Below are 19,361 nucleotides of genomic sequence, written 5' to 3' on the forward strand. Positions count from 1 at the left end.
ACATACCATTGTAGAGATCCTCTCCTTGCTACCAGACACATCACCAGACCCAGAATGGCATTTTTATTCAATTAGTCAATCAATCAATCAATTTTATTTATATAGCGCCAAATCACAACAAACAGTTGCCCCAAGGCACTTTATATTGTAAGGCAAAAGCCATGTAATAATTACAGAAAAATCCCAACGGTCAAAACGACCCCCTATGAGCAAGCACTTGGCCACAGTGGGAAGGAAAAACTCCCTTTTAACAGGAAGAAACCTCCAGCAGAACCAGGCTCAGGGAGGGGCAGTCTTCTGCTGGGACTGGTTGGGGCTGAGGGAGAGAAGCAGGAAAAAGACATGCTGTGGAGGGGAGCAGAGATCGATCACTAATGATTAAATGCAGAGTGGTGCATACAGAGCAAAAAGAGAAAGAAACACTCAGTGCATCATGGGAACCCCCCAGCAGTCTAAGTCTATAGCAGCATAACTAAGGGATGGTTCAGGGTCACCTGATCCAGCCCTAACTATAAGCTTTAGCAAAAAGGAAAGTTTTAAGCCTAATCTTAAAAGAAGAGAGGGTGTCTGTCTCCCTGATCCGAATTGGGAGCTGGTTCCAGAGGAGAGGAGCCTGAAAGCTGAAGGCTCTGCCTCCCATTCTACTCTTACAAACCCTAGGAACTACAAGTAAGCCTGCAGTCTGAGAGCGAAGCGCTCTATTGGGGTGATGTGGTACTATGAGGTCCCTAAGATAAGATGGGACCTGATTATTCAAAACCTTATAAGTAAGAAGAAGAATTTTAAATTCTATTCTAGAATTAACAGGAAGCCAATGAAGAGAGGCCAATATGGGTGAAATATGCTCTCTCCTTATCGTCCCCGTCAGTACTCTAGCTGCAGCATTTTGAATTAACTGAAGGCTTTTCAGGGAACTTTTAGGACAACCTCATAATAATGAATTACAATAGTCCAGCCTAGAGGAAATAAATGCATGAATTAGTTTTTCAGCATCACTCTGAGACAAGACCTTTCTAATTTTAGATATATTGCGCAAATGCAAAAAAGCAGTCCTACATATTTGCTTAATATGCGCATTGAAGGACATATCCTGATCAAAAATGACTGCAAGATTTCTCACAGTATTACTAGAGGTCAATTATTGGTGACAAGAAGTGGTTTACTTTAAGGTTATCAGCTTGCCCATATGTTTGTATTGCATAGCCGTTTCGCCCTTCATGGTGCTCACATTCCAATCAATACTGGACTGATTTTCATTGCTTTTGTCCCAGGATGAAAAATCCTGGCGTTCCCCTTTAAGTTAAAAGCATTGCAATGAATTCTTATTATCCGGAGGGGTTTAAATAAAAAATTGCACATGACAGGTGATGTTCCAACGTGAGTTCCATAGGGCACACTCAGAGTCCTGCCTCATTGATTTGTGCCAACAGCTCCTTTTATTGTTTTGCAAAACTGCACAAACAGCAGAAAAGACATGAAGCTTTATGGCACAACTTTATCTCTGTATATTGTAACAAATGCTTGCTGCTACACTGACAATGAATGTGTCAATGTGCCAAATATATAGTGAGATATACCAAAAACATATGTCCCAAACAGCAGGTTTAATGATTGTCACCTTAATAATGATGAGAACTATTATTTTAGATGGTCTGTGTGCCTTTTACCTTCATGGTGTGTGTGTGTGTGTGCACTCACTAATGAAATGGATGAAACTGTAACTGCAATAGCCAGCTTAATTGTTCTTTGTAATAGCAAAGAACTTGGTTGTTGTCATGGAAACACAGAATTTATAATTAACACAGTTCACACCTCTGATCTAAGAGAGAATAGGCATTTCATTCCAATTGTTCACAAGTACAAAATGTTAATTTCACATCTGGCTCTATCCTTTAAAAAAAAAAATGAAGAACTTCTGTCAGCTCATGCACCTGTTATCTGGAGGATCCTGACGTGACCTCCTTTCACGAAGGGACAGCACATCAGTGGACTGAGTGAAATTAAGGGCCCCATCACAAATAACTCGTGGGAAATCTGAGCCGCACTTTGAACGCCTCGTACATTCATTTGGGAACGGTGCATACACTCTATACTCGTGTGCCGCTGGCGTCGGAAACCCACTCGAATAGTGGGCACGATGAGGTCGCACTGCCTTCTGATCATGTTTGCAGCATTTGAACAGCATGTCATACGCAGCTCGGACATATCGTGCCGCGGCTGAGCAGATGCACAAAATCATCATCCATGTCGAACCGTGGCTGAATGACGGCACCGAGACAACCTTCACACCAGCAGCTGAAAGTGATCAAATGCCGTGTGAGTGGCCGTGCTACCCACGAACATCCAACACCACTTGCAGGGCATTTAGAAAAGGGTGGGGCCATTTGCACAGCTGGCACAAGAGTAAAGGGTAGGCGACCACATTTGACCTGGCTGTGCGAAAGGCCCCACAATGGCTAAGTGCCCCACGAGTGTGCCGTTACCAAGCAGCACGTGATGCAAGTCTGCCTCCCCCATGAACCAACATTGTCAGGTGCGGGTAAGGTGGCTGGAGTGTGAACATGGTCCAGCGCAACACGCATCTGGATGGCCGTAATGTCCAGCTCGGACAGCTGACCGCTGTGTGCTCCCAACTGAACTGGAGGACACATATTGTGCCATGAATGACACCACACAATGCACATACTGTATGTAGGTGGGCACTCATTCTCTCATGACATGCTGATAATTGCATACAGACAAGATCACATGGGGACCGGCCAGCCACGTCTGAGCGCACACAGCACAGTGTGAACTTTGGTATCAGCCCACCAGCCAGGCTAATGAACCTTCCACCACGTAAATTGGAGTCCACCTGACAGACAGGAAGAGTGGAAACTATATAAAACACGGGGAAAGGCGGCAGCACGGTGGTTTAGTGGGGCAACATGGTGGGTTAGTAGTTAGCACTGTTGCCTCACAGCAAGAAGGACATGGGTTTGATTCCTGCCTGTGGCCTTTCTGTGTGGAGTTTGCATGTTCTCCCCGTGTTTGCGTGGGTTCTCTCCGGGTGCTCCGGCTTCCTCCCACAGCCAAAGACATGCAGGTTAGATGGAGTGGAAACTTTAAATTGTCTGTAGGTGTGCATGCAGGTGTGATTGTGTTTGTTTGTCTATATGTGGCCCTGCGACAGACTGGTGTCCTGTCCAGGGTGTACCCCACCTCACGCTCTATGACTGCTGGGATAGACTCAAGCCCCCCGTGACCCTTAATTGGACTAAGCGGTTGAAGATGAGTGAGTGATGGGGAAAGGCGTGAACTCATTCATGTGTGATCGCTTTGAATACAGCGCTGTGGACACACAGCACCTCTCAGCTGATCGCCACTCAGCAAGTCACTGTCAGTTGGAAATGACAGTGACTCAGTGGACACGACGTGTTAAATTAAAAACACACAGAACACAGCCAGGATAACTATATAAATAAATACATACATAATTACACAACAAATACATAAAAATGGGTCATGCACAGAGAGGAACAGGAGGTCGATACTTGTATTGTCAGCTCTTCATAACAGGATTTTTTTTTTTTACAGTGACAACAGATTCATGACCAGTAACATGATTGTTACATTTAAACACTACATTCATTGTTCCTATAATGTGCTGAATCTGTGCTTCACATTATTTTGGGCTTCCATATATTCATTGGTTTATGTACATATGTCCAGCATCTAATTGCTCTGCTGCTGGAGGAACGCAATGTGGTGCCACACCTGTAATGTCCTCGCACTGCGTGCACAAAACCAAAGCTGCAGTATCGTGCAGACCTGTCCGACCTTGTGTCAGCAGGTGAAATTTTCCGCAGTTGCCCAATTCATTTTTTGTTGCGGTTTTCAGCTGGTTCCTGCTTTTTTCAGACAACTTCGTGTTATGTGTGAAGGGGCCCAAGGGACACTTGAAAAATAATTCAAGAAAAATCTTTCTCCTGTGAGGTTTTCTGGGAGAGGCCAATAACATTTTGAAGTAGTCTTGTGTACACACACACACACACACACACACACACACACACACACACACACACACACACACACACACACACACACACACACACACACACACACACACACACACACACACACACACACACACACACACACACAGATTTCACAGTGGAAGACCAAATTCATTAAAAATGAATTGGTCAGGAGATGCTCTGAGCAAATACAGTGTGTAAAATACTTTTCCCCCTGCAGTCGGCCTTTATAGATTGAGAACTGAACTGCTTGCAGGGAAAAGCCATTTTCTAGTGTACTCATATATTCATGTTTGCAGTTACTTATTTTTGTTACTTGTTGGCTTTGGTTTATGTCCACTGGATTTGACAGGTTTGGGTACCAAATTTAGTAATAAAACTTCGAGTGATTAATTTGAAGCGGATGTGCACTTGAAACAAATTAGGAAACCTTGTCACCTCCACAGACAAATTCTATTCAAACAACTAAAAAAAAAAAAAAATCCAGCTGCACACTTCTGTCATGGAAAAAATTGTGACAGAACACCCATTACATCATATTCTATATTTAGCTCACCTTGCAATAAATGCAAAAACAAATCGATCAGCTGCCATCTTTGATAAATATTTATTGCTACACAGTAAAATCACCAGCGTTAAACCAACACTGACAGTGTTAATTTAACACTTGTGATTTTAATGTGTATAGCCTGAAAGCTATATGAAAAGCCTGAAAGCTGTGCAATTATATATATATATATATATATATATATATATATATATATATATATATATATATATATATATATATATATATATATATATATACATACATATGAGGTCTGTTAGAAAAGTACCCGACCTTATTATTTTTTTCAAAAACCATATGGATTTGAATCACGTGTGATTGCGTCAGACAATCTTGAACCCTCGTGCGCATGCGTGAGTTTTTTCACGCCTGTCGGTTGCGTCATTCGCCTGTGAGCAGGCTTGGAGTGAGGTGTGGTCCACCCCTCTCGTCTATTTTTTATTGTGAATAAATGTCTGAACGATTTGGATCTTTGCTGCATCAAATTTTTCCAGAAATTGTGAGAGACCTCCAGGTGGACACCATTCGAAAAATTAATATGGCTTTCAGTGACGATTTTATGGGGATTAAACAGATTACAGGGTGTTACTGCCCCTTTAAGGACGGCGCACAACTGCTGAGAGCGCGGCGTGCTCCCAGCCCCCATCGACAGGCTGACACCCCGCTGAAACAACCAGATCATTTCCAACGTGAAAGCTTTGTTGATCCAGGACCTCGTCTGACTTTCACAAAAAGGCAGAAGATGTGGACATCAGCACTTTATCGGCACATTCCACCGTTACAGGAGTTTTTTCATGGAAAAAGAAGCGGAGGGATGTGCCACCATGCCGCTCATGGCGTGGCACAAAACCACCTCGGTGTTGGTCTCACAGGATGGCTTTCAGGTGGATTTCAGACGGCTGTCCGTTGCTTTTCAGTCGTGCGATTATCCAATTGTGATTGTGCATGAGCTGAACCTGCCCAACATGTCCTGGAAGGCTTCATCACGGCGTTGCTTTGCGCCGAGCGGCTGCACCGCGACGCACGGTGGAGCAGCTTCTCTTTCTATGACAAAAACTCCTGTAACTGTTGTGTGGGCCGCCAGAAGAGGATGTACTGCTGGCCCACCACCAAAGGGCGCCCTGCCTGAAGTGCGGGCTTCAGGCACGAGAGGGCGCTGCCGCCACGGACACAGCCGGGAGTGACAGCTGTCACTCATTAATTCCTGACAGCTGTCACACATTCTTCATCATCGCACTCCATAAAGACCAGATGTCATCTCCACCTCATCGCCGAGATATCATACTTCATTGGAGGTAATACTCTCAGCCTTTTTGTGAGATTTATAAATCTGTTATTGTGAGTGTTTGCAGGAGAACCGGTCGTTTTTGCGGAGGCTGTGCAAGACGGCGCTCCTTTTCATCTGAGACTGCTGCAATGTGTTGAGTGAGAGGTGGAGGTGGCATTCCCACCGCTGTTGTTACTGGGTGTACACACACCCACACTTGACTGTCTTTGTTCTTTGCCAGCAGTACCAGATCCGACAGTCGGGGACGGTGATCACCTGGGAATTCGCGACTTGGCGGCTCCAGTATTCACCAGGTTCTGTGGGGGCGGAAATCGTGTGATTCCGGCTCTTCTCAGGACAGACGTCTTCTATCCTCGAGCCTGCCCACACGTCACCTTTGTAATTTGACTGTAATTATATTCTGAGATTGTCTGTATGTTCGTTGTGCACATTTCACAACATTAAATTGTTATCTTTTGGCTCATCTATTGACCGTTCATTTGCGCCCCCTGTTGTGGGTCCGTGTCACTACACTTTCACAACAGGATATCTCGGCCAGCGTCATGGACTCCGAGGGGCATCACCCGGCTGTTGAACGACCAATGGGAGAGCAGGGAGCGCAGGCGTCTGCAGGAGGCGTGATTGGTGAGCTACAGCACATTCTCACCGCCTTTACGGCTCGGTTGGATCAAATGATCAAAACATCCTCCTGAACCGCAGGGTGGAGGCTCTCTCCGCACAGATGGCGGCGAGCGCTCAGGGCGCTGCTGCAGCACGTCCTCCTGCCGACCCTGTGCAGAATATGAACGTTCCAGTGGTGGTTCAACAACCCCTCCCACCATCCCCTGAAGCATACATAAGCCCTCCTGAGCCGTACGGAGGTTGTGTGGAGACGTGCGCGGACTTTCTTATGCAGTGTTCGCTCGTCTTCGCACAACGTCCCGTCATGTACGCGTCAGATGCTAGTAAAATAGCTTATGTGATTGCTGTGCTTCGGGGTAAAGCACGCGCCTGGGCTACGGCGCTCTGGGAACAGAACTCACGGTTGTTATCAGCATACACTGGGTTTGTGGGGGAGTTCAGAACAGTGTTTGATCACCCTAACAGAGGAGAGACCACTTCAACCGTGCTGCTGTCAATGAGACAGGGACGCGAGAGCGCAGCCGCTTATGCAGTCAACTTCCGCATCGCGGCTGCGAGGTCCGGCTGGAATAACGTTGCGCTCCGCGCCGCCTTCATAAACGGACTGTCGTTGGTTCTGAAGGAGCAGCTGGTAGCTAAGGAGGAACCGCGGGATTTAGATGGGCTTATCGATCTCGTTATACGGTTAGACAATCGGTTGGAGGAACGCCGTCGGGAGCGAGGCGAAGGACGTGACCGGATACGCGCCGCCCCTCTCCCTTCCGGGTTCGAAAAGGCGCCGCCCTCCCCACGCTCCACAGCCACAGCGCTCCGTGGGGTAACAGCTCCCCCTGCTGACGTTGTTAGGGAAACGCACAGGGCCAAAATGAGGAGGCTGATCCGCGGGGAGTGTTTTCTCTGCAGCTCAAAGGAGCACATACAGAAAAACTGCCCCAAACGTCCAAAACGACAACACTCGCCCTTAGAGACTGGGCTAAGGGGGGGTCAGAACATTCAATTGAGACACACACAGATTGCCACACGACTCCCAGTCACAATCCTGAGCGGGGATTTAACCCTTCAAGCCCCAGCACTGGTGGACACGGGGTCAGAAGGGAATCTGCTAGACAGCAGATGGGCAAGGGAGGTAGGGCTCCCTCTGGTGGCGCTTCCTTCGCCATTACAGGTTCGGGCACTAGATGGCACCCTCCTCCCTTTACTCACACACAAGACACAACCAGTAACTCTGGTGGTGTCTGGAAACCATCGGGAGGAGATTGAGTTTTTTGTAACTCCTTCTACCTCCCGCGTGATTTTGGGCTTCCCATGGATGTTGAAGCATCCATGGGATTGATTGGCCGTCTGGGGTGGTGGTTCAGTGGAGCGAAACCTGCCATCGGGTGTGTTTAGGATCCTCGGTTCCTCCCGGTTTACAGGCTAAGGAGGAGGTCAAAGTCCCTCCCAATCTGACGGCAGTGCCGGTTGAGTACCACGATCTTGCTGACGTCTTCAGCAAGGATCTGGCACTCACCCTTCCCCCGCACCGTCCGTACGATTGTGCCATTGATTTGGTTCCAGGCGCTGAGTTCCCGTCCAGCAGGCTGTACAACCTCTCACGACCTGAGCGCGAATCAATGGAGACCTACATCCGGGACTCATTAGCTGCCGGGCTGATCCGGAACTCCACCTCCCCGATGGGGGCAGGTTTCTTTTTTGTGGGCAAGAAAGATGGCGGACTCCGTCCATGCATTGATTACAGGGGGCTGAATGAGATTACGGTTCGCAATCGATACCCGTTGCCATTGTTGGATTCCGTGTTCACCCCCCTGCATGGAGCCAAAATCTTTACTAAGCTGGATCTTAGAAATGCGTATCACCTGGTTCGGATCCGGAAGGGAGACGAATGGAAGATGGCATTTAACACCCCGTTAGGTCACTTTGAGTACCTGGTCATGCCGTTCGGCCTCACCAACGCCCCTGCGACGTTCCAAGCCTTGGTTAACGACGTCTTGCGGGACTTCCTGCACCGATTCGTCTTCGTATATCTGGACGATATTCTCATCTTTTCTCCGGATCCTGAGACCCATGTCCAGCATGTACGTCAGGTCCTGCAGCGGTTATTAGAGAACCGACTGTTTGTGAAGGGCGAGAAGTGCGAGTTTCACCGCACGTCTTTGTCCTTCCTGGGGTTTATCATCTCCTCTAACTCCGTCGCCCCTGATCCGGCCAAGGTTGCGGCGGTGAGAGATTGGCCCCAACCAACAAGCCGTAGGAAGCTGCAACAGTTCCTCGGCTTCGCTAATTTCTATAGGAGGTTCATTAAGGGCTACAGTCAGGTAGTTAGCCCCCTGACAGCCCTGACCTCTCCAAAACTCCCCTTCACCTGGTCGGATCGGTGCGAAGCCGCGTTCAAGGAGTTGAAATGACGGTTCTCTACTGCGCCAGTTTTGGTGCAACCCGACCCTAGCCGCCAGTTCGTGGTTGAAGTGGACGCCTCTGACTCAGGGATAGGAGCCGTGCTGTCCCAGAGCGGAGAGACCGATAAGGTTCTTCACCCGTGTGCATACTTTTCACGCAGGTTGACCCCGGCTGAACGGAACTATGACGTCGGCAATCGAGAACTCCTTGCGGTGAAAGAGACTCTTGAGGAGTGGAGACACCTGTTGGAGGGAGCGTCTGTGCCGTTCACGGTTTTCACTGACCATCGGAACCTGGAGTATATCAGGACCGCCAAGCGGCTGAACCCCAGGCAAGCCCGCTGGTCACTGTTCTTCGGGCGTTTTGACTTCCAGATCACCTATCGCCCCGGGACCAAGAACCAGAGGTCGGATGCCTTGTCCCGGGTACACGAAGAGGAGGTCAAAACTGCACTGTCGGATCCACCGGAGCCCATCCTGCCGGAGTCCACTATCGTGGCCACCCTCACCTGGGACGTGGAGAAGATCGTCCGGGAGGCCCTGGCACGGAGCCCAGACCCAGGTACAGGTCTGAAGAACCATTTATACGTCCCACCAGAGGCCAGAGCTGCAGTCTTGGACTTCTGTCACGGTTCCAAGCTCTCTTGTCATCCAGGGGTGCGAAGGACCGTGGCAGTTGTCCGGCAGCGCTTCTGGTGGGCGTCTATGGAGGCCGACGTCCGGGAGTATATCCAGGCCTGCACCACCTGTGCCAGGGGCAAGGCTGACCACAGGAAGGCCCAAGGACTACTCCAACCGCTTCCTGTGCCTCATCGCCCCTGGTCCCACATCGGCCTGGATTTCGTCACGGGCCTCCCGCCGTCCCAGGGCAACACCACCATCTTCACGATAGTGGACCGATTCTCCAAGGCGGCCCACTTCGTGGCCCTCCCGAAGCTCCCAACAGCCCAGGAGACAGCAGACCTCCTGGTCCACCATGTTGTCCGTCTGCATGGGATACCCACCGACATCGTCTCAGATCGTGGTCCCCAGTTCTCCTCACACGTCTGGAGGAGCTTCTGCAGGGAACTGGGGGCCACCGTGAGCCTCTCGTCCGGGTACCATCCACAGACGAACGGACAGGCAGAGCGGGCCAACCAGGAACTGGAACAGACCCTCCGCTGCGTCACATCCGCGCACCCGACGGCCTGGAGTAACCATCTGGCCTGGATCGAGTATGCACATAACAGCCAGGTGTCTTCCGCCACCGGCCTCTCCCCATTTGAGGTGTGTTTGGGGTATCAGCCCCCGTTGTTCCCCGTGGTGGAGGGAGAGGTCGGTGTGCCCTCGGTCCAGGCCCACCTGCGGAAGTGCCCTCGGGTGTGGCGCTCCGCCCATTCTGCCTTGTTGAAGGCCCGGACGAGGGCGAAGACCCATGCAGACCGCCGGCGATCCCCGGCCCCTGCTTACCAGCCCGGGCAGGAGGTGTGGCTGTCCACGAAGGACATCCCCCTCCAAGTGGACTCCCCCAAGTTGAAGGACCGGTACATTGGACCTTTCAAGATCCTCAAAATCCTCAGTCCTGCCGCAGTGAAGCTCCGACTCCCAGCTTCACTGCGGATCCACCCGGTTGTTCATGTGTCCAGACTCAAGCCTCACCACACCTCACCCCTCTGTGCTCCCGGTCCGGCGCCGCCTCCTGCCCGGATCATTGACTGGGAGCCGGCTTGGACAGTGCGCCGGCTCCTGGACGTCCGTCGAATGGGCCGGGGGTTCCAGTATTTGGTGGACTGGGAAGGGTATGGACCCGAAGAACGCTCCTGGGTGAAGAGGAGCTTCATCCTGGACCCCGCCCTCCTGGCCGATTTCTACCGCAGACACCCGGACAAGCCTGGTCGGGCGCCAGGAGGCGCCCGTTGAGGGGGGGGTCCTGTTGTGTGGGCCGCCAGAAGAGGATGTACTGCTGGCCCACCACCAAAGGGCGCCCTGCCTGAAGTGCGGGCTTCAGGCACGAGAGGGCGCTGCCGCCACGGACACAGCCGGGAGTGACAGCTGTCACTCATTAATTCCTGACAGCTGTCACACATTCTTCATCATCGCACTCCATAAAGACCAGACGTCATCTCCACCTCATCGCCGAGATATCATACTTCATTGGAGGTAATACTCTCAGCCTTTTTGTGAGATTTATAAATCTGTTATTGTGAGTGTTTGCAGGAGAACCGGTCGTTTTTGCGGAGGCTGTGCAAGACGGCGCTCCTTTTCATCTGAGACCGCTGCAACGTGTTGAGTGAGAGGTGGAGGTGGCATTCCCACCGCTGTTGTTACTGGGTGTACACACACCCACACTTGACTGTCTTTGTTCTTCGCCAGCAGTACCAGATCCGACAGTCGGGGACGGTGATCACCTGGGAATTCGGGACTTGGCGGCTCCAGTATTCACCAGGTTCTGTGGGGGCGGAAATCGTGTGATTCCGGCTCTTCTCAGGACAGACGTCTTCTATCCTCTAGCCTGCCCACACGTCACCTTTGTAATTTGACTGTAATTATATTCTGAGATTGTCTGTATGTTCGTTGTGCACATTTCACAACATTAAATTGTTACCTTTTGGCTCATCTATTGACCGTTCATTTGCGCCCCCTGTTGTGGGTCCGTGTCACTACACTTTCACAACAGTAACAGTGAAATGTGCCATTCATTTTTAAACTGGACGCTGTCTTGATCCGGTATGTCATCTGACTAGCACAGGAATTGTGAAAAGACGTGGACATCAGCACTTTTCCGGCACATTAAGACAGACGTGCGGAGGAGTTCCGCACATGACATGGTGCACGGGACATGTTCTGGCATGTCCAGCTCATGCACAATTACAATCGGATATTCACACGACTGGAAAGCAACCGGAATCTGTCTGAAATCCATCTGAAAGCTGTCCTGAGAGACCAACACCGAGGTGGTTTTGTCCCGTGTAATGAACGGCTCCATGGCGCGTCCCTCCGCTTTTCTTTCCATGAAAAAAACTCCTGTAACGGTGGAATGTACAGGAAACAGCAAGAATGGTGACAAAGGTCAATTTCAATTTGTACAGGGGTCAAAAGTTAAAGTTGCTCAAATTTTTGTAAAGGGTGATGCAAATTATTAGTTGAGTGAATATGGTTTTAAAAAGGAATAGTTTGCATCATGTTACAGGGTAACATATGTCACATGTCATAGAATCCAATGGATGCCGACATTGTTTATCGTTCACTTTGCAAACCAAGCACGCAACACAGTCAAAACTATTCCATTTATTAATCCTATTAGCTCAACCAGTAATTTGCACCACTTTTTACCAAAATTGGAGCAACTTTAACCTTTGACCCCTGTACAAACTGAAATTGACCTTTCTCAGTGTTTTTGCTGTTTTTACCTCATAACTCCATAACATTCATTCACAGATAGTCCAAACTATACCTTTTTGGAATCTTTATGATCAGACAAATAATATGGAATACTTTTCAACATGACTGGAGCATTTTTAAATTTTGACCCCTGTGTAATTCTTCAATTGACCCCTACCTGGCTGCCTATTGAAAATTTAGGTGGTTAATGTGCTTTTACAAAAGAGCTTGGTGCTTGCATCACCATTTGAAGGATCCTCAGTAAATATTCATTTATCTGCTGCACTAAAAAGTAAACAGAGTGACATGGGTGTTTTCCAATGTCAAAATGTACACAGTTTCCTGAGATACAATTTATATGACAATATAAAAGCAGAATACTACAATTTGTTTTTATCAGGTGTAAATTAATACTCTGACATACAAATGCCATCCTTTCATTGTAGTTTGCAGTTTATTATGTCAGGAGTGGCTGTTTACTGTGGCTACAGTGTTTTCCCTGCTACATATAAGTTGGTTCCACTCCTCCAGCCAAGGCAAAGGAGTCGGTATCGGGTTATTTGGTCACGTGACTTTTAGTCAGGATTCTGACATTTTGCTGATTGGCTGAGACACGCTGCTCTCAGATTGGCTGCAGCCTTTGTTGACAACATAGCACTGGTACCACAGTCTCTGGAGGAGTGGAACCAACTTACATTTTCGGCGGTTACGCCGCAGCCAATCACAGAGCGTGGCATGATAGCCAATAGCGGCCGACGTATCAGATGGACCAATCACAGCCATTTTTCAAAAACACGCTACCAGTCTCTTTGTATAAGAGACTGTGGTACCAGTGCTATGCTACATACAGCACATCGGCTGTCGTATTGAAAAATTATAGTACAACATCCTCAATTTTTTTTTCTGAAATTCTGCTCTACCAACAATGTTTAATTCTCCTTCCATGTAACTGTTGAACTTATTATCCAGCTCGTGGCTGTTTCACTACAATGACTTCCATGCATGGTAGAAGTCATGTTTGCTGACAATATACAACAAAATCTAATTAAATGCTACTACCTGATGCATAAGCTCTTCTAAAACAGAGTTTATAGTTGTGTGTAATACAATCCTGAATATTTTCTGGAAAGCAGCCCATGAACTGCTCACTACAATAATCTACATATGGTAGTGTATGGCAGCTAGCATGTTAGCTAGCATACAGTATTATGAAATTCTAACCTGGTGATGTATGTGCCGGTCTAAAAATAGATATGTAGAATTTGTTGATGGGTATAAGACGATATTCATATAATTAATTTGTTTTCTTGATAGTGGTGGTATTCCATTCCTACAATGCCCTTTTCATGACAGCTATCATATTAGCGCACACGCATAATCTAATTGTTATAAACATCTGCCAGGCAGACATGAATTGTTTTGAAAAACAGGTCAGTAATTTGGTGTCAGGTGTAGTTGTTTATTATCTGGCTACCAGCTGTGCTAGATTAGATTAGATAGAACTTTATTAATCTCTTGGGAAGACTCTCAAGGAAATTGAGTTTCCAGCAGCATTGTATAGCATCACACAGGGTAAGAAGCACACAGAGTATCAAACGTGAAAATAAAAAAGAATAACAGTTTGGAAATATAAATACCAGACATACTGATCAATAATGGTTTACTGGCTACTACTGTTCCTCTCATTCCTTACCTCCGTCTTACCGTTACCCCTCCTCCCCGAGTGAGGAGTTGTAGATAGCCTAGTTAGATTAAACATTTTTTCATGTTAATTTGGTTAGTTGGGAACATGACTTTTAAGCTTGTTTTGGCACAAATGATGCATTTTGCTAATATGTATGTATTCTTCCATGAATGCCGGGCTATCACCAAGTTAGTGTTTTTCATGATCCATTGGACAATTTAATCATTCATTTTCTATACCTGCTTACTCCCATTTGGCAGTTTTAAATTTCTAAATGTACTGTATTATTAATAGTAGGCTTCCACAAATCTAAATTAAGATTCACATACGTCTCCACCCAGTGCTACTGAGGATTTCATGAGCAAAATAACCATTAAGACTCAATGAAACAAAGCAAAAACTGGTAAATCCTTTGTGAAACAATGTTAATGAAGTTGAAATGAATAATATTCCATCAGGTATTCACTCGATAGTCTAAGACATACAGTATTTAGCACATCTTCCCCTGTTTATTACCGCTAGGACAAAGTTGTGTCACTGTTTTGGAATTTATGGAGAATTCAAAAGTGAAAAAGGTACAAAAGAATGAAAGAGCATATTTTTAATCAACCATCCATCTGCTTTTGAGGCAGTATTTGTTTTTGTCGTGCAAAAGAATTTGTCAAACTCATACTCAACCTTAAATTAAGCAAAATCAAGTAGTCCGTTCATAGCTGCAGTTACTGCTATAAAGGGGGAGGAATTCTATTGTGTGTATTAATTGGTAAAGACATTTTAATTTAAGTGTGGTGGGGATGAGATAGTACAGTGTTTTCACAATTGTACCAAAGTGTGCCACAATATCCATTTTCTTTCGCTCAAAATCATCTGCACGGCTCCCAACTTAAAATCTGTGTCACGAGTATGATTATAATATTTGTACATCTCTTTGTCTTTTAAGTGTTTTCTACATATCAGATGCAAACCAAAAATGAATGTGCTTAGTTTATAAGCTGCACAGTGATGAGAATACATGTATTAATAATAAAGAGCACAATGAAATTGAATTTGAAGGGCTGCACATATATTGCCTCCTCTATGAGGAATGACTGCTGATGGGGGTCAGCAGTGTTTGCATGCATACCCTGTCAGTAAATGAGACTTCCCCGTCTTGATTAAAGCTCAGCAAAAGGTTGTGTGCTGAATAATACATGGTCCCTGTTGCTGTTTTGCTCCACAGCCAGTGAAGACACCACAGCGCTCTACTCTGAGATCATGATGTATGTGCTGCTGGTCTTCCTGACCTTCTGGCTGCTGGTAGAAATGGTTTACTGCTACAGGAAGATCTCCAAATCCGACGAGCAGTCGCAGGACACAGAGTGAGTCTTGGAAAACAAAAGGAACAACAACAAAATCTTTTAGATTTGGGACACAAATAACTGTCAGCAGTCAGACATCAGTTTGTAACAGACATCTGAATTATTCCGAGTGTTGCTGACTGCTCCTTTTCTAAACAACCTTTATAAATCCTCAGAGGGTTTTCCACATCCATCACAAACTGACTGGGGGCATCACTTTGTCAGCGTTGGTGAAGACCTGGATATATCTGTGTAGTCAGCTCTCAACAGTTTGTCACCGCATTGACTGCTCACTTGATCCAGGATGACAGTTGTTAAGTGTGCAATTTGTTTCATGAACAGAACAATGAGACAGACCGTGCACATGTGCTGATGGAGGCGACTTTTGCAGAAAACTCATCCCGATTCCATTATTTTACAATGACAGTGACATTCCTGACTGTGTTTATTAACTATAAGAGCAGTAAATAAAATGATTTGGGAGGTTCCATTAAGTTTTCAAGCAATTTACAACACTGCAAAATGTGACATTCAGAGATGTGGAAATGGTGCACAGTCTAACGAGCGCCATCATTGGCCTAATTTTGGCCGTCGCTACTATTAATGCCAACATATTTGCGTCGCCAACAATGCTGATGTCTGGAAATCTTGAAACAACAAAAGCCAGTTGGGAGAGCAACTACCTGGTCACCACTGTTTCTGTCTTTATGGTCCAGGTGCTTCCTGTCTCACTGTGTGGTTGTGAGACTTTGACATTCACCAGTGACCTAAAGTGACAAGTTGTTTAGATGTCACAACTGATGTTCCCTCACAAAGCAAGGGATACATATAAGTTTCCCTAAGGAACCACACGTTTGACACAAAGTCTTTTCCAAGGTACCTCTGGTCCAAGGATTCTCTGAAGGCAGTTAGGACCAAAGACATTCTTCCATAAGCTGCAAGAATTGACAGTTGATACAATGATAAGCATTAACTAACCATTAAGCATTCAGTAAAACATTTAGTAATCATTTATGAATTGTGTTGATATTAATTCATGCAGTAATATCCATTAACCAACAGTTCAGAGTTTGGCCATGTGTTTTGATAATCATTTATTAAAGGTCTTCTTATAGTTAATGCTGTAATAACCATTAACTAACATTTAACTGAGAGTTAAGTAATGTGTTTAGTAAGCATTTAATATGTTCATGTTAGTTGATGTAGTAATAAGCATTAACTAATGGTTAAGAGTTAAATAATGCTTAACCATTTATTGGTATTATGCATCTTCATTAAATTATGTGTGATGCCCACGTTAACATGAACACCCTTAAGCCTTAATTCACTATTAGTTCCTGTGTATTACTGCAGGAATTAACTGTAGCCTTATTGTAAAATGTTATTTATTAAATTATTATTAAATTCAAAGCAGTGTGCAAAACTACACTTTTCAAAGTTTGGAATCGAAGGAGCTGTTTGTCTGGAATCCTTGCCTGTTAGAGTTTCCCCTGCGGTGGCTTAACTCTTCCCAACAGGAATTACAGCCGTAATTCCATAAACCAGATTTTCTGCAGATTGCATGTGTTGCTCTGATGGTTATGATCCATTAATGCTCAGATCTTTATGACAGTGAGAAGGAATGAAATGCAGCAGATAACAAATTGAGCTTGATGATCAGACGGACACATATATTCATTCATTGTGATCAATATTGCATTGAGTTCCAGAATTGCATGTGCAGTTAGTGAGCATGCTGTGGTTTGTAATACGAAGTGCTGTTATTAAATACTCTGAGTGTGTGATGCCATCCCTGTGTTCAGCTCACATTACAGCTAGTATTTTTGGACTTTTTGCACTCCGTCTCTTTGCAGCACTGCATTGTTGTGACATATTTTAGGTGCAGATTCTATTGTCTCATTTGTGGCTCAGCAGGTGGTGATCATGCACAGAACCCTATGGTGCAGGAAGATTGATTACATGTTGCAGGGATGATATTCAGACCAGATGTGTTGTGTGGTATTACTTGGGGGGGGGGGGGTCCTACAGCACCCTCTTAGCTGTTCCTCTGTTTTTCTGCAGGACAAACTACCTAGCCCTTCCCTTTGAGCAGAAAGACCGCTCAGCTGCTCCAGTTACCGAATAAAAGTGATTGACAGTGACACGGTATTTTCCATGTGACTTTAATCCGTGCAGTCATCACCGTCTCTTTCAACTCATTGTTTGCACCATTGTGCCTCATAATTGTGCAGCTCTGTGGTGACGTCCTTTGGCTTTCATCGATGACATTTTTAGAAATGATCACCCAATGACAAGTTGTTCATTTGTATTCGTTCTCCGTTCAGTGTACAGTTGTTCCTCATCGGAAATGTTGCAGTATGTAAATCATGTAAATTGCAGATTATATGGAAATATTTCCTTGTGGCTCCTCTCTGTCACTGTGTGAACTATTCTTTAGTTCCGTATGCATTTGTGACCATGTGGGTTTATTTTGTTGTCATCTAACACAGCACATACCAGTTGAAAACAAGCAATGAAGATGATTTTGTAGGGCAAATGACAAAACTTTAATTTGACATTAAGGTAAACTGGATGAATAGTTTATTGCACTTTTTGGCTGATCCTCAATGTTTAATGGAACATTAAATAAATAAAATAAAAATTGAGCAGTGAAGTTTCAAAGCCAGATGTGGGTTTATTCATTCATTCCCTTTCAATAACCACTTTCCAATAAAGGTTGATTAAGTGTGGGTTGGGGGAGGGGGCTGAGCACCCAAAGGAAACCCACAGCTCCTTACAGAAAGGACTTGGTCAGAAGCCATTCCAGGACCTTCTTGCTGTGAGGCATCAGTGTTAAAAACAAAGCCACCATGCCACCCACCTCATTATTTAGTCATTATGTAATTAAAATAAATAGAAGGCCTATAGTTGAGTCCAAGTATTGAATCTCTTGATCGCAATTACATTAATGTAGAAATGGAAAGTATATGGCACAGAGGGGTAAACCTGTCGAGCACAGGTTGTCAGTCAAAAGCTGACTGACTGTACACAAGAAAGAGTGAAGCCATCATGACATCCATGACAATCCAGCTTACAAGTTTTGCATTGATGTTACAGATTTCCTGTGTTTCTTTTTGAGCTATGTTCCATCCGCCATCATTGTGGCCTAGCCAAACTGTAGTTACCATGTGTACAAGTGAAAATGGGGATTTACTTGTGCCAAAATTGGCTGATTTCATAGACACAGACATGTCGGGCGTTACTTTTTGTGACAAGGTGTGGTCACGGAATATAGAAAGATTTTATTGTTAAATATTTCAAATTTGGAGAGTATTATATTATTGTTTGTATACACAAAATCCTTTTCCTTTGCCCTCATCAGTGGTGGGCACAGTCCCACGAACCACTAATTATTGAAGCTCATGTTTTCATTATCGGATTAGCTTTTCAGAAAACTTTCAAAACCATCATCAGACCCTTTATCTTCCGATACGTTTTGGTCTGATAATTGTTAGACCGCTAACATATTTTTGGAAGAGTGGTGAACAAAGCTTTACAGTTACAAACATTTATTAAACTTAGAATCAGTTGAGTACCTACCTGTTAAAATATTTTGTAGTAGATGTGCAGTTCTATCCTCTGCAAACAGGGTTCCAGAAGAAACTGCTCTAACATCTACAAGCAAAGGAGAACTGATCACAGAAAAGAAAAAAGCTCATTTCTTTTGACCCCATACTGATATGCTGGCAATATCACCCAAGTCATCCAGAGGCATACAGTTTTAATTTATGGTTAAAATTTTAACCAAACTAATTTCGGACAAGTTATTTAAATTAATGTCACATCTGAAGTTTTATAAAATTAAAATATCAGATATATGTTTTAGTTTTAAAGTAATGCACTAATTTTGAAGGTTTTATTGTGGACATGCTGTGTCCAGGTGCATTATGGGTAATCTCAGTACATTCACGACAGAAGAAATGCATTTGCGACACAGACAACAGCATTAAACCCTTTGTATATTGTGCCTAAAACTCGTTAATATATTCTCTGGGTTATAGATGTTATTATGTTTGCTTTATGTAAAAATGCCAGAAGAAGCCCAGGTTGCT

At 45.4% G+C, this 19,361-nt stretch overlaps 1 protein-coding gene across 1 annotated transcript in view; it reads left to right on the forward strand.

Moving 5' to 3' along the window:
• The window catches only part of LOC117509576 (sodium channel subunit beta-3-like), a 38,199-nt gene that overhangs the window by 14,584 nt on the left and 4,254 nt on the right, over positions 1-19,361 (forward strand). Inside the window, 2 exon segments of the mRNA XM_034169313.1 lie at positions 15,153-15,291; positions 17,332-17,415. Of these exon segments, the coding sequence (XP_034025204.1) occupies positions 15,153-15,291; positions 17,332-17,395 (203 nt within the window). The 3' untranslated portion in view covers positions 17,396-17,415.

The sequence above is a fragment of the Thalassophryne amazonica genome, chromosome 4 (genome assembly GCF_902500255.1).
Source record: "Thalassophryne amazonica chromosome 4, fThaAma1.1, whole genome shotgun sequence".
Classification (NCBI taxonomy): Eukaryota; Metazoa; Chordata; class Actinopteri; order Batrachoidiformes; family Batrachoididae; genus Thalassophryne; species Thalassophryne amazonica.